Source organism: Colletotrichum costaricense (assembly GCF_030867565.1).
Source record: "Colletotrichum costaricense strain IMI 309622 chromosome Unknown Scaffold_5.1, whole genome shotgun sequence".
Taxonomy (NCBI): Eukaryota; Fungi; Ascomycota; class Sordariomycetes; order Glomerellales; family Glomerellaceae; genus Colletotrichum; species Colletotrichum costaricense.
The window spans coordinates 2,437,356-2,463,123 of record NW_026848234.1 but is presented as its reverse complement, the minus strand read 5'-3'; the positions used below and the strand labels follow the sequence as shown (position 1 = coordinate 2,463,123).

At 54.1% G+C, this 25,768-nt stretch overlaps 10 protein-coding genes across 10 annotated transcripts; 4 read left to right on the top strand and 6 right to left on the bottom strand.

Moving 5' to 3' along the window:
* Window positions 1-137: 137 nt before the first annotated feature.
* Window positions 138-976, bottom strand: CCOS01_05956 (GPI biosynthesis protein family Pig-F; the record flags this gene model as incomplete). Its single annotated transcript, XM_060454130.1, has 2 exons — window positions 138-554; window positions 617-976. The coding sequence occupies 2 exons, from the start codon at window positions 974-976 to the stop codon at window positions 138-140; spliced, it is 777 nt and encodes a 258-aa protein (XP_060315902.1).
* Window positions 977-2,306: 1,330 nt separating this feature from the next.
* CCOS01_05955 (uncharacterized protein) lies at window positions 2,307-2,636 on the top strand (the record flags this gene model as incomplete). The annotated part of the gene is made up of 2 exons (XM_060454129.1): window positions 2,307-2,500; window positions 2,564-2,636. 2 exons carry the CDS (start codon window positions 2,307-2,309, stop codon window positions 2,634-2,636), a joined length of 267 nt encoding a protein of 88 aa, XP_060315901.1.
* Window positions 2,637-3,414: 778 nt separating this feature from the next.
* CCOS01_05954 (actin) lies at window positions 3,415-4,770 on the top strand (the record flags this gene model as incomplete). Its single annotated transcript, XM_060454128.1, has 4 exons — window positions 3,415-3,723; window positions 3,803-4,255; window positions 4,311-4,625; window positions 4,708-4,770. The coding sequence occupies 4 exons, from the start codon at window positions 3,415-3,417 to the stop codon at window positions 4,768-4,770; spliced, it is 1,140 nt and encodes a 379-aa protein (XP_060315900.1).
* A 1,552-nt stretch (window positions 4,771-6,322) lies between these two features.
* CCOS01_05953 (uncharacterized protein) lies at window positions 6,323-6,781 on the bottom strand (the record flags this gene model as incomplete). Its single annotated transcript, XM_060454127.1, has 1 exon — window positions 6,323-6,781. The coding sequence occupies one exon, from the start codon at window positions 6,779-6,781 to the stop codon at window positions 6,323-6,325; it is 459 nt and encodes a 152-aa protein (XP_060315899.1).
* Window positions 6,782-7,653: 872 nt separating this feature from the next.
* CCOS01_05952 (uncharacterized protein) lies at window positions 7,654-7,767 on the bottom strand (the record flags this gene model as incomplete). The annotated part of the gene is made up of 1 exon (XM_060454126.1): window positions 7,654-7,767. The coding sequence occupies one exon, from the start codon at window positions 7,765-7,767 to the stop codon at window positions 7,654-7,656; it is 114 nt and encodes a 37-aa protein (XP_060315898.1).
* Window positions 7,768-9,542: 1,775 nt separating this feature from the next.
* On the bottom strand, window positions 9,543-9,848 carry CCOS01_05951 (uncharacterized protein; the record flags this gene model as incomplete). The annotated part of the gene is made up of 2 exons (XM_060454125.1): window positions 9,543-9,771; window positions 9,832-9,848. 2 exons carry the CDS (start codon window positions 9,846-9,848, stop codon window positions 9,543-9,545), a joined length of 246 nt encoding a protein of 81 aa, XP_060315897.1.
* Window positions 9,849-10,517: 669 nt separating this feature from the next.
* On the top strand, window positions 10,518-12,587 carry CCOS01_05950 (heterokaryon incompatibility protein; the record flags this gene model as incomplete). Its single annotated transcript, XM_060454124.1, has 2 exons — window positions 10,518-10,824; window positions 10,900-12,587. 2 exons carry the CDS (start codon window positions 10,518-10,520, stop codon window positions 12,585-12,587), a joined length of 1,995 nt encoding a protein of 664 aa, XP_060315896.1.
* Window positions 12,588-13,592: 1,005 nt separating this feature from the next.
* CCOS01_05949 (aconitate hydratase) lies at window positions 13,593-17,904 on the bottom strand (the record flags this gene model as incomplete). The annotated part of the gene is made up of 4 exons (XM_060454123.1): window positions 13,593-15,957; window positions 16,616-17,075; window positions 17,132-17,707; window positions 17,817-17,904. 4 exons carry the CDS (start codon window positions 17,902-17,904, stop codon window positions 13,593-13,595), a joined length of 3,489 nt encoding a protein of 1,162 aa, XP_060315895.1.
* A 930-nt stretch (window positions 17,905-18,834) lies between these two features.
* CCOS01_05948 (uncharacterized protein) lies at window positions 18,835-21,558 on the bottom strand (the record flags this gene model as incomplete). The annotated part of the gene is made up of 2 exons (XM_060454122.1): window positions 18,835-21,276; window positions 21,436-21,558. 2 exons carry the CDS (start codon window positions 21,556-21,558, stop codon window positions 18,835-18,837), a joined length of 2,565 nt encoding a protein of 854 aa, XP_060315894.1.
* A 3,647-nt stretch (window positions 21,559-25,205) lies between these two features.
* Window positions 25,206-25,460, top strand: CCOS01_05947 (uncharacterized protein; the record flags this gene model as incomplete). The annotated part of the gene is made up of 1 exon (XM_060454121.1): window positions 25,206-25,460. A coding segment is annotated over one exon (255 nt), but the record flags the coding sequence as incomplete, so codon positions are not given.
* Window positions 25,461-25,768: the final 308 nt, after the last annotated feature.

Here is a 25,768-nt window from a genome sequence, read left to right as displayed (position 1 = left end):
ATACCAAGGCAGCGAGGTCCGTACTTTCGCTGAACATCTATTGGCGCCACCGGTGCCGTGTTTCCGCAAGCTATTCCAGCTACGGTTTGTTAAAGAATGTTTTTTAGGGTGGACTTGGCTTTAAGCGTCATAGGAGTTCATTCGTCGTCGTGCGCCGAGGGAGCCATTTTCCTGCCAAACGCCAATGTGCCGCCAATCGTCTTGCCCAAGATGTATCCAGCGTAGAGGCCGCAGACAATAGTGACGGGCCACTTCTGCCACTCACGATCCCAGTCGAGCGGAATGGGCACCGCACCGAGCCACGCGCCCAACAGGCCTCCTACGAGACCGCCGTATGCCTCGTCCAACGGTGCCGCCGCACTGGCGAGAGCCGCCCAGGCGCTCGCATCGACTCCATGAACGTAGAAAAGCGGGAAGAGCGAGAGAATGGCGACGTTGGCGGAGCAGAGGAGGGTATGCGGTACATGCGTCAAAAAGGGGGCGCCGAAGAGGACGAGAACGACGTGGATGGCTGGCGTAACGAGGACAGCGAGGAGGAGGGAAAGGAATATAGCCTGAGGGGTTCCCGATAGTCAGCTATGGCCCTTCCTCGAGTTGGCCGAATATTGTGACTTACAATGAAAATATTGGGCCCCGTGCTCTCAACCTTCTTCTTCTCGCCTGGCCGAGGCTTCCTCGACGGCCTCGCGCTTTGCGATCCGGCTGCCGGCAGACTGACAAAGGCGTAGACGACCTGTATCGCGACGACGATGGGGAGCGAGTTTTGGAGGGTTCGCACGGGGTCGGTCACCAGGGAGCTGAACTGCGCGAGGAAGAGGCCGGAGATGAGCACCGGCTGGAGGTGTCGGACGACCTGCGCAGCAGGGCTCGCCAGGGCCTGGACAGGATGTAATACGTTGTCCTTTGGCTTGCCCGCGTCGGAGGCGGCTTTTGATGATGCTGGCGCTGACATTGTCACGGGGTCAACCAGTGGCATGGTGTGGGTAACGAGGAGGATGGGGTGAGGCGATCGATTCGGTCGGGGTTCGGAGCCCAGTCTCCTGTCGTTTCGGTCAATGGCTGAGGCAAGATACGGGTTGAGTTCGTGAATGGGTACCCGGAAGGCCACGGCTCTGGAAAAATCCCGGAACGGACGCGTCGAGGCGCGGGCACCGTGCAGTCGGATCCGACCGGATCACATGACGATAAGATGCGGAGGGTCTGATAACAAACCCCAGATTGATCTACTGTCGTGCTTACCTAAGCAAGACACTTACTGCGTACAGTACACTGTTCCTCATGTTCACCTTGAGGAAACAGGTACTTCTGGAAAGGTACGTATCTGCGGTATGGTCTGCTCACAGAACACATGGTAACTGTCTCACGGTTTGCCTTGTTTGGGTAATGACTGTTAATCTCAAAGTTGTGGTCTCTTCTTTTCGGGATCTGTAGGATACAAATCTGTCGATTCGGAAGCAAGGCAGCTGTCAACCTTTCCCCGGATTCTCCCTCGTCAGCGCACCCAGCCGGTCGGGGCCTGTGGTTCGATAGCTGAAGGAAATGGCGATCATGTCATTGGCACAGGATTCCTGGCCCCGCTTTTGTCCAATCAGCGCTCGTACTCGGTGCCTCCCGTCAGACCACATCACCCCATTAATGTTGGCAGTCGTCAGGAAACCACCTGAAAACGCACGATCGCCCAACGTCAGTTTTTTTTCGTTGGTTGCTAACAACGGCTGGAATCCAAACGGGCCCCCTCCAACTCGGGCTTTGCGAACCACGTTACCAAGCGCTGCGCTTGCCCCCTTTTCGCGGCTGCGCCTATTGGATGAGACATAGTTGTCATTCATGATTCACACCTTTTTTTGGTGCTGCAGAAATCCAAACCCTTGGCCCTGGCTTTTGGGGGGATCCGTTTACAAGATGGGATGGCATGATCTTGACCCAGCCCAGATTAGAAGCCTCCAGGCACGGCAATCTTACGGGCAAAGATGCCCGCCCATCTGCCCACAATAGGCGTTTGCCGTTGGAAATCCCGGAGTCCTTTGTCAAGATTCACAGATCTCGTAGGTATGCGGGCTGGAGGCACAATCTTTTCCTTGGTATAAGATCCAAAGCAGCTTCCCGCCTGTCGTGTTCCCATTCCCGTTCTCATCATCATCACACATCAACAACACCAAACAGAGTCTCAACTCAATCACCAAACTAACTCTCCACTACATCTTCTGTACGAGTGTATTACATTTCACCTCACTCCTCTCCATCAAATCAATAGAAGTCTCTTGACTCAACACCAAAAAAAGCCAACCCTCCAATCACCACTCAAAATGTCTCCCGCCTTCGCCGCCCGCAACGCTGCTCGCTTCGCTGTTCAGCGCAGACAGTTTACTCTCCTCCACAACATGCGCAACGTCGCCCGGTCCTTCGAGCCTCATCCCTTCCAGAGAATGTCGCAGACTGGTGTTCACGCCAAGCCTTACTACGGTGCCATGATTAAGAAGCGTGCCGTCACCGCAGCAATGTAAGAAGCCATCACAGCCTTAGCTACAGAAGAGATGACGGTGACTAACATTGCACCAAACAGGTTCTTCCCCCTTGCTTTCGGCATCCTCGGCTGGCCCTACGCAAGCATGCTGCTTGTCGATGGTCACATGTAAACAGCCTTTTGGATAGTCGATCCACAACATGGGATAATTGGCAACAACGATACAGGAGTTGGAAGTTTCATTTGGGAATTTGGGATATTCACGAGATACCAGTACATATCTCAAGCATCTGAAGGCGTTCTGGGGCTTCTTGGATACCTATAGCATCGGTAGAAGTCCGTACGGACCATGCATAATTTACTTTGTTCAAACTAAGAACCCACCTGAGAACCTCAGGTTTACTATCTTTGACCATGAGTAACATCGAGCTTGCCTACATGAATTTATTAGTACGATAAAAGTCATAAACTTCGTATCGTCCCATGTACTCTTGTCTGGACTTCACTTACAACTTAAAAGAGACCCTGAGAGGCCCGTGCGTGGAAGCTCCGAAGCGCGCTACTCCACCTTTGTCCTAGTCACTCATTCGCGCCCATGCAGCTCCCCGGACTGCTACCGCGTCGTGTTGAAGCTGCCACTTTTGACCATTTTGACAACACTATCACCTCCAAAGGCGAGCAACTGCGACCACGACCCAACGAGAATACCTGACAAATAGGTGCTAGGGACCTGTCAACAAGCTCGAGTGCGGCTTTCTGTTGACTGCCATCGAGCCACCAAGCATCGAATCGCCCCCACTTGCAGTCACCGCCCGACCAACAAACAAAGGGGTTCCGCCGCGAAAACGAACCGAAACGACCAGCAGCAAGAGCATCGTGAGGGCTAAAAGGCTCGAGGTGTAGACAAACAATACAATTTTGTTATTGAAATTTCGGATGCATCTCACAAGATGACGGACTCGCTGCACAACGCGCCAATTGTCCTGGACAATGGCTCCGGTACGATCCGTGCCGGTTTCGCAGGCGACGACCTGCCCAAATGCTACTTCCCCTCGTTCGTCGGTCGGCCCAAGCATCTGAGAGTTCTCGCCGGCGCGCTCGAGGGCGAGGTCTTTATCGGACAGAAGGCGGCAACGGAGCTCAGAGGCCTGCTGAAGATCAGGTACCCGCTGGAGCACGGCATCGTCACGGACTGGGACGATATGGAAAAGATTTGGGAGTACGTCTACGGCGAAGGCCTCAAGACGCTCAGTGAAGAGGTTCGTTTGGCACAGCTTATGGCTTGTGCAATATGCGAGACGCACTATATCTGCTCTTGATACTAATGCCCACCTCAAGCATCCCGTCCTCTTGACCGAACCACCCCTCAACCCTCGCAGCAATCGCGACACAGCGGCTCAGATCCTCTTCGAGACCTTCAACGTCCCGGCACTGTACACATCAATCCAAGCCGTCCTATCATTATACGCTAGCGGCCGGACAACCGGTATCGTTCTTGACTCGGGTGATGGAGTGTCACACGCGGTGCCAGTTTACGAGGGTTTCGCCATGCCGAGCAGCATCAGGCGGATAGACGTGGCAGGACGCGATGTGACCGAGTACATGCAAATGCTGCTGCGGAAGAGCGGCTACGTCTTCCACACCAGCGCCGAGAAGGAGGTTGTGCGGCTCATCAAGGAGTCTGTAACTTATGTCGCTCATGACCCCAGGAAAGAGGAGAAGGAGTGGGCAAACAGGACAGATCCGGCCAAGGGCGTGGAATACGTTCTTCCGGACGGCCACAAGCTTAAAGTCAGTTTCTCGTTATGGAAGACGGCAAAGATAAGTGGGCTGACTATGTTTACAGATCGGTGCGGAACGGTTCAGAGCACCCGAAATCCTCTTCGACCCAGAAATCATCGGCCTCGAGTACCCCGGTGTGCACCAAATTGTCGTTGATGCCATCAACAGGACGGATCTCGACCTGCGCAAGTCGCTCTACAGCAACATTGTACTCTCTGGCGGCAGCACGCTGACTAGGGGCTTCGGTGACCGTCTGTTGACGGAGCTACAACGACTGGCCGTCAAGGACATGAGAATAAAGATTTTTGCGCCGCCAGAACGCAAGTACTCGACATGGATCGGTGGAAGTATTTTGGCTGGTCTCAGCACTTTCCGAAAGGTAGGTTACAATCTACTCGCCTACTCTTTCCCGTGGGCTCAATTCACTGCGGAATCTCGAGGCTAACCCCTTTTTACAACAGATGTGGGTGAGCATCGACGACTGGCATGAGAACCCGGAAATCATTCATACCAAGCTTACGTGAGACGGTTCTTGTTTTTAATTCATATCGATGAAACGGTTTCCAGATGGCGTTGACGGCCCCCCTCTCGACGTTTATAGATCTAGAGCTGTGTTCACCATCCTGTTGCGCCTTATGATTAGACACAAAAGGCGACAACTGGATGAGTAGATGTAGTTTAGATGTCATGGAAGTTGGAGCGAGAGAGAGAGTGGCGATTGGCTGGATTTGAGATTTACCTACCCTCAAAAGACATCGGCATTTTCGAAGCCATTGTCATAGGTAAAAGGCAGCATGAGGTAATGGTCAGCTAGAAAGTTGAGAATGATACCCGAAGCTGTTGTCTCCTTTGATCACATATGCAAAGCGTACTTTTTGACCATGCATTGCCGTACAATGCTATGCAGCTTGCCGCATGCATTGGGGTCCAGTTGGTTGGTCGTTGTCAAGTTACGTGACATGCGTCCGATGGAAACCGGAGGTTGCGTTGGTATCAATATATTCCTTTTTTCCCTTTCGGACCGTAACATTCTTTCTATTCGCAACCCTATCTCCGTGTCTCGCCAAAATAGCGTCAACAATCTCTTTTCTTGTGTCTTATCTATAACGGCTTATTGTCTCTTGGGCCCCCGAGCGTTTGCTACCCCTCAGTCACGTTGCGTGTTTCTGTCAGATGTCAGTCAGGATCGTCATGAGTTTGTGACGGATGAATATATATCGATACCCTGGTTTGGCCGTTGTAAGTGGGTCACCGCGACGATTCCATTTGAGTTTGTTGTTGGAGTTGGAGTCTAGAGATGAGACCTAGGTAGGTAACTGGCGCGTACATACGATTGTATTCAAACATGCAATGATACCGAACAGAGGTGTGATAAAATGATGTTAGTTTCCTTGAGTTGGAGCGGGTGAGAGAAGGTGAGGGTTGTGGATGTGAGACGAGGGATCGCTGTTGTTGGGTGGTCACGGCGGTTAAGGTTAGTCCCACCCTGCCAGATTGAGGACGTGTTGGAGTGAGATGGAAGACTATGGATACGCAGTTTGAAGCGCAGGTTCAGGCTCGCCTACCATCATCTCCTCTCAAGGTTGGTTACTTGCTTGTTGGTCCTTGACAGTCCTCGCTCATTGAGACGTAATTAGTACAAGATTGCTTCAACCATGACAGCCGGACTATTCAACAACTCAGCAGGCAGAGCCAGTGAATTGAGTCGAAAACCAGAGAAGATTGCACCGTGAGAGTGAGCTGGTTCACTTTAATTACTGACCGGCATATGAGATCATGTCACATTACTGGCCAAAATTAGAGTCATTTGTGAAGATGTGAAACATTTGATATTCAAGAGGAAACCCATATATGGTTACTCTCAGTACTATTTTGCTGAACAACCAGATGGGTGTATCTGGGGGTATTGTGTCCGCCGCGCTCGCTCTCATGCCATTCACCAGAAAATAGAAGCCATCCCGAGGCCGCTCCCGCTATGTCCTTGATAATTCATTCCGTATGCGTGTGTGCTTTTTTTTAGTTTCCGTAAAACGCCGTGCCCTTGTGATTATGAAAAAGAGGTGTGTAGATAGGTGCTCAGTTGGCCTTGGTGACCCGGCGCCAGAAGTTGCCGCCACGGTTCTTGAGGGACTTGAGCGAGGAAGTAGACGCAGACTCCTCCGAGTCGCCGCTGTGGACAGAAGAGGCGTCCGAGACGCGGCGAGTGACATTGCCAGCACCGCCGATACCGACGTGGCCGACGGCGGCGCGGTCGCGAACCTCCTGGCGGTCAAAGTCCTCGTCAAAGGTGCGGACGGGACGCTCGGGGGCTTCGTGGCGGTTGCCAGCGCCGCCGATGCCAGAGTAGAAGCGGCGGGTTGCGCCTCCGTTGCCGGCGGGGATGGGCGCGGGCTTGAGAGGGGTGGTGATGCCGGTGGCCGGGGTGAGGACCTGGGGCGCCTTGCGGATGTTGCCGAAGCCGCCTCTGCCTGAGTAGATGTATGTGTTTGGTGCCACGGTGGGGTGAGGCTCGGTGACGAAGATTTGGGAAGGCATCTTGGTGGATAAGTGTGTTGTATGTATGTAGTGTTTGGTTGTGGTGGTGGTGTTGAGCTTTGAGGTTTGGTGTGTGGTGGAAGCGGGTGTAAGTGGGATGGATGTCAACTGAAATGTCGTCTGAACTGTCAGATGAGGAGACTTGGGTAACCAGCCGATGATGTGTGAGATGTGTCTTGGATGTGTCAATGACGGGAAAGGGGATCCTCGTGAGAATAGCGAGAGGAGGCCAAGGTTATTATAGGTTTGTCCTTGGAAGAGTAAGAGGTGGTGGAGGGCTAGCCTCACAGACACACCAAAGCAGTGTCCTCCTGACAAGCAAAAGTTTCTCCCATGCCCGTGAGCTAAGTGACGGCGTTGCACTCGCAACGAACAAGGTGTGCTCTCTCACACTTGTGATGGACCAGGTACACTAGGTACGTAGCTACGTACTATCGTGGAAGACTTTTTCTTTCTTTCTTAGTGTGAGAAGGAAAGGAAATAAAAAATGAATAAAACCGGAGAGCCCACATTAGGCAAAGTTTTGTCAGAGAGGGCGGCTCTCGAGCAAGTCACAGAGTGAGGAGGAGGCGGAGAGATCTGAATGTGCAAAATTAGCATGGCCCCGAGGCCCCGAAACAACGGGAGCGGAGCTACGCTAGCTAGGCTGGGCCCAGGCTCATGGGTAGCTTGGACCTTGGCTTTCGCTTTTTGCCAGGTCAGGTTTGCTGTTGTTGACTTGTTGGAGCCGGTGTGGGGAGTGAGCAGAAGAAGACCATGCATGTCGTGATGCAGTGAATAAATGACAAGACAAGGTCAGATGTGTGTGAGACATGGGTCTTTGCCGGAGGCATGCTGCATATGCCGCATGCCTCTCTGGGTTGCTAGATCTTTTACCACCACCAACACACGCGCTCTGAGCTCTCTCTCACCCTGGTCGTATATCGCAAGCTGATGGGCGGTGCATTTGAACTGTAACCGGACAAAAGAGCCCTCTCTGTTATCATCAATAAGCAAACGTCGAGATCCAAGTTTAGCTACTTTTGATTGCACTCAATAATCTCACTGATAAGAGTCGTAGAAAAGCAACGAGTAACGCCCGTTGCGCTGTTTGTTATTCCTACGCAATCATTGTCAGGGCCCCCAAGGACCCCAAAGACCCTAATGACTGCGAAGAGCAAGAGGGCAGCTACAGGGCGAGCTTCAATTCATCCGCCATGGCGATGATTGATTTTTTTTCCCTCTCCTCCTCTCCACTTCTTGGTGCCAGGTGGACCTCGTGACTCTTCAAAAAACTCCAGTTGTCAAATTCTCGCCATGAAAAGACGCCATTCTGGAGCAAACGATGGGGTAACGTTTTGCTAATAGATTACCGCTTTCGGCCGTAGCGCGACCTCGGGAGGGCCCACTGGCTGGTCACGACGCTCCTCTTTAAACAAACCTGAAGGGCTGGGAGCTGGGGAAAACGGGGCTAATGCAAGGAACGTGGAACGTGCTGGACGGAATTTCGCAGTGACTCTTGAGCTCTAGCAGAGTTTTATTTTTCTCCCCTCTCCTCCCTCTGTGACCTTCGTTTCTACTGCGTAGCGGCTCGGGAAAAGCTGATCCTGATCGCTGCTGGCATGTTTTGGCTTGGAAGGAGTGGATAGGACTGGACGCTATTAGATCACCACCCACCCCCTCCCTGGCTAGGGCCAACAGCTTTGTCGACGACGTCAAGAAGTACTGCCCGCTTGTGCCATTACCGCCCCCGCCAACATGCCCTGTCGTCGACCACTCATCAGTTTCCTGGGGGTAATGGGAATCCGTTTGCCGCGTCTCTGAGTGTCAGCAGACCTTTTCTGAGCCCATGTCTGATGCCACGATCCTGTTGCAGGTTTGAAGGAAATTCCGTTGACGAAGCTCGTCTCGGTTTCGAGGCAAACGTGCTCGCTTGACAGCCTTCGGTTCGTTCGATAGTCTGGCGCCAGTCCACTTCCCCCCATTGACGTGAGTTCTTGGCTTAATTTCGCCTTGAGCTCAGTTTTGTTGCCGTCGAGGGCATGAAGCCACGATTCAGTCACGCATTCCTGCATTGCCTTGGATTCGACATCAAGGTACCGAGAGCCACCAATTTCATTTGGAGATTGAATGTTCGGCAACCGAGTTGACAGTGAGATTTGAGTAACGTCGACACACCGAGAAAGAAAGAATGGCTTGGAGGGAAATGAACCAACTTGGACTGCTGTATGTGAGGTTATTCAACTTCAGACTGCCAATTACACCCCGCATCTCCAACCAAAAACTGGACAGAAACGAGCTTTACGAAAACTCTCGATACGCGGAGCGGCCCGCAAAGCTGTCATCCCATCTGATCCTCAGACTTTCAGGCTATCGAGAGAACACACTTTTGTCTCTACAATTTTACCTCCACCTCAGCTTGTGAAGTATTAAAGGGCCACCAGTTTTACCCTCCGTAGACACTCCTCCAAAAAGCCACAAAGCCATCGTCAAGTTCGGCCTACACCAAGCCCAAGCCCAAGCCCTAGGCTTGAAAGGCAGTGAGACCGGCGCCCTCATCAAACCGTGGCGTCTTCATTACGTACAAAAAGCCAGACAAGAAGCTAAGAGCCCAGCACACTTTCCCCAGACGCCCGGCGAGCGCCATGATCCGCGCATCTTTCTTCCTCCACACATCAAATCTCCTTACCCCGCGTTTTCGCTGAACCTGGCTCCCTCCGGATGAGGCAAGCCCCGGTCCAGAGCTTGAGGAGGTGCCATCTGATCCGTTCAACCCGTGTGATCAAAAGTTCATTCCCCATCCCTTGCGGATGAGCAGGGGGGAAGAAAGGGGGTGGTAGGTAGTCAGGTAACGGTGCACTCTCTCAGGGCTGAGCGCCCGCAACAACGTGGTTGAAGTCCGTCGCTGCGGGAACATCTTTGTCTTGAGGAGGTTATGGGTGGTGTCGTTGCGCCCGGTGAAGAGAGTCGGCCGTTTCAACGTCGTGTTGAAAAATAAAAGCTTTGTGTTCTTATATATCGACCTGTTGATCTTCAAATGTTATGATCTGCTTGCCACTCACTAAACAGAGCTCGCTATCTCTGCCATGGCTATGGACTCAGCTGCTAACTTACGTTTATTGTTGTTATTGTTTTGAAGCCTCTTTCAGTTCCTTGTCATCAATAAACATCTCGCTACAGCAAGGTTACTAGTCTGCTATCTATGATATTCGACTCACCTAGTCGCCGATTAGTTGGATGAATAACAGTCTGCTGCCACCTCCGGTGACTATTCTCACATGGATCTTGACTTCCGGAGTATCATATGGATGATCGCTCATGAGGATTCGCAGAACACAAGTAGCACTTCATATCACATCCCCCAATTATGCCAGTGGTTTCACCTATCTGAGATAATTAAAGTGGAAGAGCCCTGCTACCTCGTCTAGGACATGTCTTGCGAACATCACGGCCCCAAAAAAGACGATGGACTTGTCGTTCAGCGGGTTAAAAGGCCTTCACCAAATGGTCAAAAGTGCCAGACCACCGCCCACGAGTTGAAATTTCGGTCTGCATGTCTGCTTTTCTCAGAGGCGCATTCCCAAGATCATGCACTCGAGGCAGAGAAAGGTGGCCTTCAAAAAGAGGGACTACCTATGCACGCTTAAGTAACTTCGCTTACGCCAAGACGAATCAAGTCAACCACCCAAAGGACTGGCATTTGTCCCAGAATATTTCCATATTCGTACGATAAGACGTTATAGGAAAGTCGCGGAAGATGAACTGCGCAATCTGCTCCAACCTCGGTGCGGATGAGGTCAAGGGCCAGAAGCTCGCCGCGAATCAGCGCATGGCCAAGTTCATCGAGCTTCACGACCTCCAGCGATCCGCAACGAACACATCATGCCAGTCCTGCCAGCTCCTCTGGGCTGCGCTACGTCTGCGCAAGAAGAATTTAGATGAGCCGAGCGGCAAGGATGTATCTGGACTGTTGCAGATGCGCTTTGCACCGGGCGCGTCGCTCCAGATTTCCGTGTCTGGCTGGGGAGAAGATAACATTGCTCTAGAGCTCTTCTCGCGACGAGGTTAGACCAGTTTCCATTGCGTTGAAAATCACCACCCGAATATTTCTCGTTCAAACCCGCTCACAACATAAAAAGACGATCATGGCGCATGCCATCCGACCATCGGTTCGGCCCAGGAAGTAGAGAGCCACTCTGCCTCCCCAGCCAGTCTCACTCTAGCATCGTCATGGCTTCAGGACTGCCTCGCAAATCACCCGTCCTGCAGGCAACCAGCATTAGCCTCGACTCTACCGACCCGTGTGATCGACGTCGGCATCAATGACCACGCCGTGCCGTGCCTCGTCGAGTCCCGCGGAGCCTCCGGCGCATACGCAGCATTAAGCTACTGCTGGGGCGACCCGGCCTCCCACCCGGCCTTCAAGACGACGCTCCTCAACTTCGCCGCGCATCAAGACGCCATGCCGTGCGCCGACATGCCTCCGACCCTGCGGGACGCCGTCGCCATCACAAGAAACCTCGGGCTGCGGTACCTATGGATCGACGCCCTCTGCATCATCCAAGGCGACGCCCAAGACTGGGCCCGGGAGGCGGGCCGCATGTGCGAAGTCTACTCCAACGCAACGGTCACCATCTCCGTAGACCACGCGGACGGGAGCGGCGTCGGCGTCTTTGCACCTCAGGCCTTTGGCGCCCCGCCGCAGCGTCTCGACGAGCTCGGGGACGCCGTGCGGCCGGTCTACGTCCGCGACGAGCTCAAGAGGAAACATAACGACATCACCGTCCTGCTCCGGACGATCGAGGTTGAGGGCGCGCACGGGGAGCCCATCAATAAGCGCGCCTGGACGCTCCAGGAGGCGATCCTGTCCAACAGGACGCTGCACTACACGACCAACGAGCTCGTCTGGGAGTGTAACACGTCGCGCTCATGCGCCTGCCGCCGCGATCAGCCCGTCGAGCTGGACGAGGAGTCGGTGCGGTGTTTCCGCTCGCCGGAGCTGTTTCGAGCGCTGTCGTCAGCGGAGAGGGCGTATCTGCAGTGGCGGCAGGTCGTTCAGCTCTTCTCGGAGCGGTCCATCAGTTTTGACGCGGATCGGCTGCCGGCGCTGTCTGGGATGGCGAAGCAGTTCCGGATGATGCATGAGGATGTGTACGGCAGTGGACGAGAAGGACACGAGAAGCAACGGAACAGATATATCGCCGGCTTGTGGGAGGGCGATTTCGCGACGCAGTTGCTCTGGACGGCGGATGACGACTACTGGCGCAACCCCGAGACAGTCTCGCGGAGGCCTGGGAAGTGGAGGGCGCCGAGCTGGAGCTGGGCGGCTATTGAGGGGCCCATCATGTTCCATCCCATGTCGCACTTCAAAGGTGACTTGAAGGTGTTGGATGTTCAGGTAGAACCTCTCATGACGGAGGATATCTACGGTCAAGTTTGCGAGGGAGCCAAGATCGTGGTTCGGGGGGCCATAGTACACAACCTTGAGATTGCAACTACAGAGATACAGGACGGGGATTCAATGATGGGGTTTACGGAAGGCGTCAGATACGACCTCGTGGATGCGGGAGCGAACAGATACACCATGATCTGCGACTATGCAGGCTCTGTTGCCCGTAATCAGCAATACTCCTGTCTGCTCGTGGGAAAGACATGGAACAAGGGCGATGCCCATCCGTATCACGGCTTCATCGTCCTCGAGAGGATAGAAGCTGGGACTGACATATTCAAGCGGGTTGGCGTGTCGTTCCGAGCAGGGGCTTTGAAAAACACGAACGAGATGAAGCTATTCAACGGCGTGGCCCGCGAGGTAATCACTCTTCTCTGAAAGCGTCGATATCCAGATGGATGAAGTCAAAAAAGAAGCTTTTGATAGATAAAGTCGCCCCACTGGGCAAAAGATTGGACGATCAGGGGATTGAACCCTGGGCCTCCCGCAGACGATGAAGGAATGCAAAGCGGGCGCTCTACCACTGAGCTAAACGCCCGGTATTAACCGAAAGCATCTCGGCGCTGGCAGACGAACAACGGGACCGGATCTATGAAGGCTTGTGTTCTTGTTTGCCCAACGCATCTCGAAGTGTTGTCCTTGATCCTCTGTGCAAGCCTGTTAAATATATGGGAAACTCCTCGTGAGGCAGACCGGCAACATGCGGATTATTCTTCCCCTTAGCGCGGGAAGGGCAATGTTTTTTTTTTCTTTCTTAATTTTTCCTGGGAGCGGCTATTTCTCCGTGTGAATGAACAGCGATTGGATAACGAAGACTTCATCGACCCAGGATGAAGTTACTTAGCTGAGGAGGTTTTGGGGCGGGGTAATTTCACATCATGAGAGTTTGGCATCCCGTAGAGGTGACATTGATATCATATACCCTGCGAGCGAGGAAAGCCAGTAATTGACGCAAGTGTTACACTGTGACGAATCTGGGCACATCATCTGGGTTGTCTGGGGGTTCTCCTCCACAATCAAAGATGGCCAACAGCAGAGAGGAGACTGGTCGAGCAAGAGGCTCTGATCGAAGCAGTCACATAATACTAATGATCACAAGCATCGTCGTAGGTACCTCAAGCATAAGACCACGTAGTACGCTGGCCGGTCACATGAAAGTGGCCCCAGCAGAAAGCCGATTCTCAAATCATCTTCTCTTTTGTGATACACGCCTTGGCTGCTCTAAAATATCCCGGAAATGGAGAATGACGCTGCGGGATATATACAATCGTCGGAAATTTTTGTCTTCACCTCTTTTCGCCTTTTGTAAAAAACCACAAGACCCATACAAGAAAAAAGACAGAGAACAGAAAGCCCCCGCAAGGAAAACAGAAAAACATACTCTTAAGCCTGGTTACGCTTGGCAAGCATGCTCAGAGCGCTACCCGCGAGGATGAATCCAGCCTGGTCCTTGGTAACAGCGTGGGAGGTGGGGATCAACACCTCAGAGCCGTCCTTCTTCTTGACAAGCAGCTGCACCTTGCCCTGCCCGCCGTTCTGGAGCATCTCGTACAAACCGACGGTGCTGACCTCGTCGCACGCCGCAATCTTGTCGTAGTCGGCCTCGTTCTCAAACGTCAGGGGCACGACGCCCTGCTTCTTCAGGTTGGTCTCGTGGATGCGCGCAAATGACTTTGTCAGCACGACGCGAGCGCCGAGGTACCGCGGCTGCAGGGCGGCGTGCTCGCGCGCGCTGCCCTCGCCGTAGTTGTGCTCCGCGACGACGAGCCACTCCTGTCCGCGCTCCTTCCACAGCTGCGCGAGCTCGGGAATGGTGTGCTTGGAGCCGTCGACGTCGTAGGCGGCGTTGACCTCGCCCGTCTCCTTGTTCACGGCCGTGTTGAGCGTGTTTGTGCTGATGTTGGGCAGGTGACCCTTGTACTTGAGCCAGGGGCCCGCGGCCGAGATGGTGTCGGTAGTGCACTTTCCGGTGACCTTGACGAGGACCTTGAGGCCGCTTAGGTCGCTCTCGGGGAAGGGCGCAAAGGGCTCGAGGAAGGCGAGACGCTCCGAGGTCGGGGGGATGGCGATCTTGACGTCGGCATTGGGCTCATCGGGCGAGATGGACTGGAGAGACGCGACGCCGGACTCGAAGGGGGTTTTGGGGTTCTCCAGGCCGCGGGGAGCCTCGAACTTGAACTCCTTTCCGTCGGGGGTCTGCAACTTGTCCGTCATGGGGTTGAAGGTGGTCGCACCGGCGTAGGCCATAGCAGTGACGATCTCAGGGGAGGCGAGGAAGTTCATGGTGCCGGGGTTGCCGTCGTTGCGGCCCTTGAAGTTACGGTTGTACGAGGTCAGGATGGCGTTCAGCTGGCCCTTGGGGATGTCGTCCTGACGCTTCCACTGGCCGATGCATGGGCCGCAAGCATTGGAGAGAACGATACCTCCAGCACCCTCCAGAGTCTTCAGAGTACCATCGCGCTCGAGAGTAGCGCGAATCTGCTCGCTTCCAGGGGTGATGTAGAATGGTGCCTTGGGCTTCAAGCCGGCCTTCTCGGCCTGCTTGACCATGCTCTCGACCTTGGTCATGTCCTCGTAGGAGCTGTTGGTGCAGCTGCCAATAAGACCGGCGGACAAAACTTCAGGCCATTGCTCAGTCTGAATGGTCTCCTTGAAAGCGGACAAGGGGGTAGCCAAGTCGGGGGTAAAGGGGCCGTTGATGTGGGGCTCGAGCTCAGAAAGGTTGATCTCAATGACCTGGTCATAGTGGGCATCCTCGTCAGCTCTGAAGTTGAAGGCTGACCACTTCTTGTATGCGTCCAGCGCCTTGTGTTCGGCCTGTCTGCGGGTTTGAAGGAGGTAGCGTTCAGAGGCGGCCGTGTAGGGGAAGATGGAGGTTGTAGCGCCGACTTCGGCACCCATGTTGCAAATGGTGGCCATTCCGGTGGCGCTAAGAGTCTCAACGCCCTCGCCGAAATACTCAACGATAAATCCGGTTCCGCCGCGCACAGTCAACTTGCCGGCCAGGTTGAGAATAACGTCCTTGGGGGACACCCAGTCATTGAGCTTGCCGGTCAGCTTGACTCCGAGCACACGAGGGGCCTTCAGCTCCCAAGGAGCACCGACAAGCGCCTCCACGGCATCGGCACCACCAACTCCGATAGTAATAGTAGAAAGGCCACCAGCGTTAGGGCTGTGGCTGTCGGTTCCCAACATCATGATACCGGGAAGAGCGTAGACCTCCAAAACCGTCTGGTGAATAATGCCTGCACCAGGGGGCCAGAAGTCCATGCCATACTTGCGTCCGGCAGACTCGAGGAAGTCGAACACCTCCTTGTTCACGCTGATGCCGTCCGTCAAATCGCTCTCGGCGCCCTTGGATCCCACAATCAAGTGGTCACAGTGGATGCTGGCAGGAATCGCAGGCTTCGCAAGGTTGCAGGACATGAACTGCAGCAGCGCCATCTGTGCCGATGCATCTTGCATGTTGACTCGGTCTGGGTTCAGCTTGAGGTTGGCACTGCCGCGGATATTGCGTCCATTGTCCGTGTTCGTAAGGAGCGAGTCCTCGACGTTGTCCAGATGACTGTACAGGATCTTCTCGGCGAGGGTGAGGCGCTGCTGTCCGAGGACATGGCGGACCTTGAGGAGATTGTCGTGAAGTCTGCGGTACGTGTCGGGCTTGATAGACTTGGGGAGCAGCTTGCGCATCTCAGCATCTTGCTGCTCAACGTCCTGAGCGGTCGCGAATGTCCTCCTAATCGGCAGGCTCGAGGATGCGGAAAGGCATGGTCGCGTGCGAGTCAGAAGCCGCTACAACCTCGTCAGTTTCTCTTTTCTCTTCTCACTGATTGAAATACAGTTATTCCTCACCCTCGCGGCGCCTCCTGATCGACTGGCAAGCTCAATTGGTGCCATCGTCACTGAGCACCTCTCACAGGTTACTGTGAGTCGAACTTGGTGGCGGGGTGTGATGTGGAATTTTTTGGGTTGACTGTTGGCGACATCGGCACGTAAGATCCAATTGGAAAGACTCAATTGAAAAGCCGGTGCACGAGTCCGGGGGAAGTTGCACCTAGTGGAGGTCATAGGCCCAATCCCTGCTCTGCCGGCTTCGCTCCGAAAACTACACCGGGAATAGCTGCGCCGAGGTAATGCCCCTGCACAGTCAACCTGCACGGTCAACCCAGACGGTCCAGCTCAGAGCCGCTTCGCCGAGGTGCTCACTTTCAGTGGAAATGTCACCAACAAAAGGTAAGCTCAATATGAACATGTGGCCTATCAACCGTTCTACTGGCTGAATTTCAGACGGTAAAAACTATGCAAAGAAACAATTTCCCTTATCCCAGATGCTTATCTATACACAATCCTTGAACTCCTATGTCACTATGTTCCCATCTGTCGATGCCCCCATGGTGCTGCTCTACTGATCGTACTCTGAGCTCTTCGTGCCAATGAAACCCTCGTTTCTCTCTCTTCTCCGCCGGCCCATGACCTCCTTGTACCACTCGGTGAGGGTATAACCCCAGTGGCCGGCAACCAGAACACCGCTGATAACGTTGACAATCTTCATCAAGAACTGGAGGAAGCCGTCTCTGGACTCTTCCACGGACAGCAGAATGGGCTCAATGTCGTACTTGAAGAAGATACCGGGAATGTTGTGGTCATCGGTCTCCTTGCTCTGTTCTGTAACGGCATACTGGTTTGTGGAAATGAGGTTGGACGACGAGTGGCCGACAGAGTAGACGGTGGGAACCACGGACAAGTAGTACTGGAACTTGTGGAAGTTGATCCTGGCGAGGTTGACCGTGCGATCCAGGGGATTCACAAGCGAGGGGTAGAATGGACCGAAGGACATCTCCGAAATGATGTGTGAGAAGTTGAAAGCTGAGTGAAAGTGTAAGCCAACGCGTCAGGACTGAAGCCCAAGATGATCAACTTACCGGCATGATCCAAATGCTCCCCAAACTCCATGTAGCCGTGGCCTCTGGCGGTGATGTGGAAGTCACCCTGCACTCTGTTTACATCGAGGTTGCCGTAGATGCGGCAGCTGTCGCCGTCGCCCCAGAGCCTGGGTGTCTTGGCCCATTTGGCCCTCTTCTTGCTGAGCGACACGATGTCGTGGACGTGCTCCTCCCCGAAACCCTCCTCCTCCTGCCAGCCGGCGCCGGTGTCAATCTTGCCCTTGCTGTCTCTCCCCAAGCGGTGGATTCCCTTGCTGTCCACCCACTGAGACCAGTTGGTCTTGTCGCGCTTGAGCATGCTGCTTGCGAGAATACGATCACCCGCCGCATCTTGAACGTTGATGTGAAGGTCATCGCAGTGCATGCGCACGACAATATCCATGTTGATCTGCATCTCGTGCAGTACACCCTTCTCGACGGCAAAAGTGTGCGTTTCGGTACCACGCCACCAGCGACCAAGTTCAGACCAGAAAAGGAAGACTGATATGACCGTCATCGCGACAGTCCATTTTCCACCGCCAGCTGTGCGCGTCACATACTGTGGTTTCGCCTTGGCTAAGGAGACAGGGCTGTTAGCACATGGCTATTCTGGCAATCATTCCCGCCACGTTGAAAGGCAGCGGCACTGAAAAGGAGGCTTGTATCTGGAAAATTGGCAACTTACGAAAGGCATCGAAAGCGCTGACGATGTTCCCCTTCGCCCCAAAGGCGTCGTCGTCCAGGTGCTGCTTCTCGTCCCAGCCGTTCATCATGACGGTCTCAGATGACGTAGATCGAAAAATTGTTCAGAACCAGTGATGTTGCCAGCAAAGAACAGTCGTCAAGTCTTCGGCAGTCCGTGGTCGGGCACTCGAGTTCGTCGCTGATGAAGCTGGTCGCGTAGCCAGTAACGGTTCCTCGATGCGAATCCTTTCGGCTTGATGCAAATGCTCGCCGTTAAAACTTAGTTCCGCTACCGCATGCCTCGTTTCCGGAACCTCAATTGCAAAGGAAAGTCGTCAGTGTCGAAAAAGAACGATATTGTCGAGAATTGGCTTCGCGCAAGTTGGTCAGACCTCTCGGCGCAACTCGTGAAGTGGGAGAGCCTACTGCAGAAAGTCTTAAGGACACTCTATCCAAAAGTTGTCCGCAGTTCGGGCCCCCTGTCCAGGGGTCCTAGAATGATTGGTGCTGGTAACAGCGCTGGTGGGCTAGGAGGGGCGTATGCATTGGACCTTGTGACAGGGGTGCGGTTACTTGCACATGCGGAGACATTGCACTGAATAGCGGGCAAGACCAACTGGTCATGATAAGAGGCACATCACCATTTACGTGGTTCACTGGTGATTCTTAAAGCAGATTTGTTATTCGAAAAAGCTGTTAAAGCTACGGTTCATTGCTTCCTAAAACCTACAAGTACCAATCTGTAATCTGTCATGAAGAATCATGAAACGAGCGTCGCCTCGACCTAACCTGAAAGATGAGTTGCCAGTAGCTCGCGTTTTCCGCTATTGAGAAGGCCTGCCGGCTTTGCTTATGCCACCTCCAGCTACCGGTTCACTCTCTTAAAACCAGGTTCCAAATGAAATCAAATAACCCCAGGCCTGATGAAATGAGACATGCAAGGAAACCCAAACCCCCGAATACACCACCGATCACTCCTATTCCAGTGGTTAAGCGAAACCAGAAAGATCTCAAGTACTTCACTTTCTGAGTCTCCGCTGCTGCTCCTCGGGGAATTCCTCGTCAGAGGCATCCAGGATGTCGTACTCCTCGTCGGTCATGAAGCCGTCATCAGAAGCATCCCAGTCCTCTTCTTCGCCGCAGTCCTCAAACTCCTCAGCCTCTGAACTGGTCGCACGAGCGGACTCGGACTTCACCTCCTGGTGGATGCTAGAGACAGGGGATTCCTTCTCGAGCTTGGGGAAAATCATGGTGCTGCTCTGCATCTCAGTGGGGATCTCCTTGGACTCTTGCTTAGGCTCCTCAGGAGCTGGCTGAGTCAACTGAACGCTGACATCGCACCAGAGTCTGTGACCAAACTTCAAACCATCCTTGGTTGTCAGGCGCCAGTAAGAGATTATCTTGCCCTCGCGCGCAGGTGTCCGGAGGAGGACATTGAAAGAGAACTCCTGACCAGGGGCGAGCGGTGCATAGCAGACAGTTGACTCTGAGGCAGAAACGAGCTCAGAGATACCGGCCGGGTGGTTCGAGTCGACGTGGCCCATGTAGTCGCCACCAACGAACTTGACTGAACATCCAGCAGGCCATGCAATATCGCCGTCGTTGCGGAGGACCCATGTCTGCTCAAAGACGTGGTTGGGCGGCAGAAGAGTGCCATCAGCGACCGTATCGCGGACAAAGACAGCCTGAAGATCCTGCTCGGAAAGGGGCTTCTCAACAATTGGCACGGTCTTCTCCTCGGCCACCTCCTCCTTGACTTCTACCTTGGGGGGCTCCACGACAATTTCCTCCTTGATAATCGGCTTAGCTTCAGGTTCAGGAGTCTTCTCGACAACCTCTTCCTTGACAGCCGACTCTGTGGGCTTCACATCCACAACGGTCTGTGGAACGTTCATGGAAGCGTTTGCGGTGGTCTCAGTAGAGCGAGAGCTAGTGCGGCGAAGACTGCGGTCGCCCATCTGCTGCATACGCTGTCCATCTCCACGCTCGCCAGTAGTGGTAACAGTGACGTGACGGACTGGAGTCTTGAACTTGACGAGGGGATGGGTCTTGTTGTGGGTGTTAGCAGGGCTAGCCTCACAGTTGGCACAGAAATCAGTGTCGTGGCAAACAGTGCACTTGTATCGAACGCCAGAGATGTAGGCGGGTGCGTTGTAAGTGCGGGCGCACAGGGGCCCATCGCAGCAGATACCAAAGTGCACAGAGCGGCTGACGGCACGGCTGCGGACCTCCTCGAGAGGCTCGTAAATGGGAACGAAGCGGTGATTGGGGTGAACAAACTTGGAGTTCACGATGCAGTCAGCGCAGTAGTCCCAGTCGGGGCAATCGAGGCACTTGTGGCGGACACCAGCAATGTATTTGTCGCAGCCATCGCAAATGGCATTGTGGCTCTGGTTGCGGCCAGGAGCCAGCTTGATCTGAATGTGGGTAGGAACGTGAGCACCCTCGACGGCGGGGACGAAGGAGTGCTTGGGGTTGTGACCATGGGAGTCCTTCTCGAAGCATGCGTGGCACAAGTCGAAATCCTCGCAAGCTGCGCAGTGGAGGAAGCTGGACTCTGGAAGTTCCGTCACACAGCAGTTGCAGGTGCGCATGCTGTACAGCGCAGTGTTGAAGACTGGACGAAGGAGCTCACTGATGTTGGCGGGTGCCCTGGGAGGCTCTGGAACCGACTCCTCGACCTTGGCCTTGGGCTTTGGTGCAATCGTCTCCGTAGTGCTGTTGATGATTTGGCCATTCTTGACAATCCTCTTGATGAGCCAGTGGTCAGCGCCGTAGCATGTGATACCCTGGTCAACACAGTTTTGGCAAAGATCGAAATCACCATCATCGCATGTGGAGCAGTGGTAGTGAGCTTCGGGAACTGTTTGGTCGCAGCTGTTGCAGCACACGGCGAAGTTGGTGTTGGGGTGCATCAATGCGGGGCAGCGGCCCCAAGAAGCTCGTGACGGAGTCTCGGTGGCGGCAGCATTAGCGAACCACTGGTCTCGGGCCGTAATACCCTCAGAAACGGGAATATCTGCAGAAGCGGCTGGCACCTCCTCGTCGTTAATCTTGGCGTGTCTTCTCAGCAGAGATGCAAGGATGGAGGCTTCGAAGTCAAGTCCGGTGTCGCTCGTGGGCAATTCCTTCTTGGTCTCGTTGTCAATGACGCTAGATTGCCTCAGATCAACGAGGGGTTGCGTCGCGGCGTCTTCCGGCTTCTGCTCCTCGGCCTCCTTCTCGACGAGAGGAGTGCTGGACTCGGGCACATCCTCCACTGACACTGGTCTGGGAGACATCTTCTCCTCGGACAATTTGGTAACACGGAGCTTGAGTTTTTGCTTGGCCTTGGCAGCTCTGTACAGCTGCTTGTAGACTGAGACATTCTGCTTATCGAGTGTGATGTACGAACCAGCCGAGTCGGAATACCTCTCGAGAGTGACGTTGGCATCAGAGGTAACGCCCAAAAGAGCTCTCACCTACAAGAAGCTAAATTAGCGTGTGCTTTCAAGAACGAGCCTCATACGCCTCGTGGCCAAGTAACCGGTGTCGCCATCTCACTCAACATTGAAACTCCCGATCCAACGTTCATATGCCGCGGCAATCTGACCAAGGGCGGAAAGAGTGCAATAACGTACCTTATCTTCAAGAGTGCTGGGTCCCATGTCGCGCAGTGGGAGCTTATGGCGGCGAGTCATGCCGTCGAAGTTGATCTTCAGGGTGACCTGAGTGTCTGGCGTTGTTGCTGATGAGGACGCCATTTTGAGAGATGATAAGTAGACTCCGGGTATGGATGAAGAGGAAACTCGCGGTCGGCCGGGCGGGGAAGGGATGACGGCTCTGGCGGATGTTTCACTGATAGGCGGCCAAGTAGCACGGTGCACGAGGCTCGCTCGGTCGGGGTAAGAGATGCGTCTTCCTCCTTACGTCGGGGTTTCAAGGAATACCAGACGGATACACGGTATTTGTTGATTGTTGTAAATGGTTGATTGTAAGGGCGGAGTTGGTGAGAGGGAGGAAAAGAAAAACGGATAAAGCAAGCTTTCCGGGTAGATGGCGAAAGATGGTTGAGAGGGTGAAGGGACGGGGAGTGGGAAAGATAAGTGAGTTGGAGGATGATGGGGGTCGGCGGTCGGTGGCCGGGTGGAGAAAGAAGGTGAGCAGACGAGGAAGGAGCGACCGGATCAGAGATGGGACACTGGAAGCTGGAGTGGGCGGGTGGAGGTGGTGGAGGTGGAGACGGGCTAGGCGGATGATGCGTGTGCGTCTCTGCGTCTCGTTCTCTCTATGGTGGAAGGTCTTGACCCTCGGGAGCTGTGTGTGAGACGGGACTTGTTCAAGTGCGGCAGACAAACAGCTTTGCTCTCCGCAGGTGACTTTGGGGGTCGGGATGGGGAGAATACCTAGTACCAGGGGGACCAGGAGCCACTTATGTACCAAGAGCCAGACGAAAGATGAAGAGGCCGAAACCGTGGTGGCCCGAAAAGGGAACTCGGGTGGTGGGAAAGTGAGGATGGATGGCGAGGGATGGGAAGGGAAGGCGGGCGAGCCGCAAGGCAGGAAAGGCGGTAATAGCGTCAGTCGTCACTCTCGCAACTGCCTTGAGATTCTCACGGTTCACCACTTGCCCCCTGGGGAGTACATCACAAAGTAACAAGGCAAGGTTCCTACCTACCTTAGGTAGACTCTCACACTCTCACACTCTCACCTCACAGCGCTCTCTCACTCTCACCCATCCGCGGAGAACATGGCATAGCATGGCATGTCTGATGTCGGTGACCGGGATCCCTCAATGGGTGGACCTGTTGAAGGGCGGAGGGGTCATGGACATGACATTGCTGGCCTTCCCCAGGTAAGCTTGGTGCCTTTTCACACCTTCAGAGGTACTTATCCAACGTACCGTGGGGGGAAAGAGAGGGGCAAGGTGACTCTAGAGAAATCTGGTTGGCTGGTTGGTAGTACCTACGGAAAAGGAACGTACCTTTCTGCAGCTGCTTCCGCGCTGTTAGGCGAGAGCGAATGGTGTGAACTTGAAAGGTGTAAACTGCTTATTCCGCTCGCTAACAAGGTACCTTATCGAACATTGCCTCTTGCCTCTTGACTGCCTCAAGGATCAAGCTATCCGTTCGTGGGCGCGGGAAGGCACTCCAGGACTGAGGCGTCTGGGAGTAGATACATAGTATACGCTTGCAGAGATAGCCTTTGCTGTGGGAAAGCCGAGACACCGCTAACCAAGACCATGTCAAAGTGTCAAATCCGCGTAGTGGCATTAGGGATAGATGCCCCCCAAGGTTCAAACCTCCTCCCACCGCTCTGCTTAGCAAGCCGGGCCTCTTGTCGCCATCCATGTTCCATGGATTGCTATTCGGGAACCACAACTGCTCACATGTCACTGCAGGCAGATACACCAAGGCCAGGCAAACCAGTCAGTCAGCCAAGCCAGGCAGCCTACGACACCTCAGCTCGCCCCTCTGGCTTCACATTCGTTCACATAGTACACCATCACAGTGGGCAGCAGGCGGCAAAAAAGATAAATCATGACCATGGAAGAAGCTCGAAAGAGGCGGTCAACAGCCACCACCGCGAAATAGCGACCCGGCAGCTTACAGTGCCATCAATGGAATCTGCTCCAACCTTCCTCGCCCCAATTCAATTCATTGTCCACAACCATGGCTACGGCCACGTTCGCTTCTCGCAGCCTCGATTCCTTCTTTTTTTCCCTTGACTGGATGAACCGGTCGAGTCGTCAACTTCGGCTTCGCCTCCGTCCTTCGCCCTTTCGCCTTTTCAGTATAGTAGTCGAGGAACCGACGAGGTCTCGGCGCTACCAAATCATCCGCATTTTGATTCCCTTTCTAATCTTTGCCTCATGCTATTTCCCACCCTTCGCCTACTGGGATTCACACCCACACGCCCCCCGGCAATGACTCTCTCCTTCAACCACTACGAGCTACCCTGGTACGCCCGGGCAAAGACGCAATAACCACTGCCCATTGGCACATGACGGGGGACTGCCCTGCAAACACCAGACTCGAAATGAGGCGAACTGGAGCCTCGCCGCGAATTGTTCCTATGTTTACGCACTTCAACTATGCAAAACGTGGACAATAAGCAGTCATAGGGGTTTGGCTTGGTCATCGACCTCTCTTGGGCTCCTTAATCTTCTCACATTTCCTTCTGCTTGAACTCGCATCTGGCGTTCAGACGTGCCATGTCACCATGGTGGCCTGCCCTCTCGACTACCGACAACTGGTCGATCTGGGTCTTCATGCAACGAATCGCGATGCCGGAGCACCAGCTTGCTGCATAGTTGCATAGTCGGTCAGTCGGACAGTCGGTCATCCTCCACTGCGATTCAGTGATAAGACAAGGAATACGACCTCCGACCTGTCCGTCTACCAGACTTTGTGCCTGGATTGGCCCAGGGGTGTCCAGTGCTATGTTTGCCCAGAAGGCGCGAGTGTCTCGCACCTAGCTATGCGTTTGGCGCAAATACTATTACGCCGCAGAAGGGAAAGCGAAAACCTCCAGACAGTCACTGCAGTCGATGCGTTATCCAACGCGTGGTAAAACCCAACCTCATGCAGCTACCGCATCCGATCTTAGCGAGCCCGGCAGCGTGGTCGCTCGAGATCGGAATGGGGAGGAGGGGCGGGTCGACCGACGACCACGGGAGACAGTCTGTTCTCTGTCACCTGAGCCTCTATTCCTTACTGGAAGCAGCAATCGCTGCCGCAAGTCACGCAGCACGCAATCCTTCAGTACTCAGTCTCGCTGGGCCTTGTCACCGAATGGAGCTGAAGTCGGACAAGACAAAGAGCTGAGGTCAAACAGGAAAAATCCGTCCGCGCTTGACTCGTTCACGTGGAGATCCTTTCATCTGTCTTGGACCGAGACAGAGCCTCCTCTAATACGAGCTCTCTATCAATGTCTGAAGTAGATCAAACTGGCACTCACCCTCCGATGCTGAGGCACGTTAAGCCGGCCTTAGTCAGCTAGTGACTAGTTCCCTCCTTTGCAGAAGGTCTCCGTCTTCAATTCCTATCGAAGAGGCTTTTGTGTGTGTCTCGGGCCATCAAGATCGACGTATGCCAACCTCGCATCAAACCTTCTCTGACAAGTGTCTGTGGGATGAATTAAGGACGGATGCTTCATAGCTACTTTACACCGAAAGGAATGGCCACGGCGACGCTCACGGGGACGGGGTTGGAAATGACAGCTCATCGTCCAGACGGAAATCTGCAGCAATGGCGCCGGCGGACCAACAACAGCGCTCTGACAAAGGCGGGGGAGGCGGGGAAGCTCTCGGTGAGCAAAGCAAGCAGGCCATAAGCAACCAAATATCTCACGGCCTCATTTAGGCCAGCTGGCTGGTCGGTCTTTTGGTCCAGATCGACAGACGGCGGGAATAGCGAACAGTCGAGAAGCCATCCTTCCAGGTCCGAGAGCGCTGCTCGCCTGCCTAGGCCGTCCTCAACAGGCAAAGACGATACAGTTATCGCAACGCTACGCTGTATGTCACCATTCTAGTGTCCAGCCATCCAGGCTGCTAGTCATGCGAACTCAACCCCCGCCTTTTCCCAAAGTTCTCATCAAAGTTACCAAACCACCGCTGCGGAGGCTGCCAAGAAAAGGATGTTTTGTTGTCACTCGCATTGCCTGACATTGAATTCATCCGGCAAGCTCGACCTCCATAGTGTAAAGCAGGACGTGGGAAAGTAAAGTGGCCGGCTCAGGGGTCTGTCCCAAGAAGGGCAATCCGGACAAGACAAGTCGCTCTCCGGACCCGAAGCTCCATTGCGCCCGGATCGAAGCCGACCACCCGATCTCTCCACCTCGAGGCTCAACCGCCTCACACACTGTACACTGTAGGAAGACGGTGACTTTTTTCCATCTCATCATCCCCCCTCGCTTCTTGAATCATCTAATGTCTGTCCAAGGCACCAAAGCTACGTCAGGCGAAAAAAATGC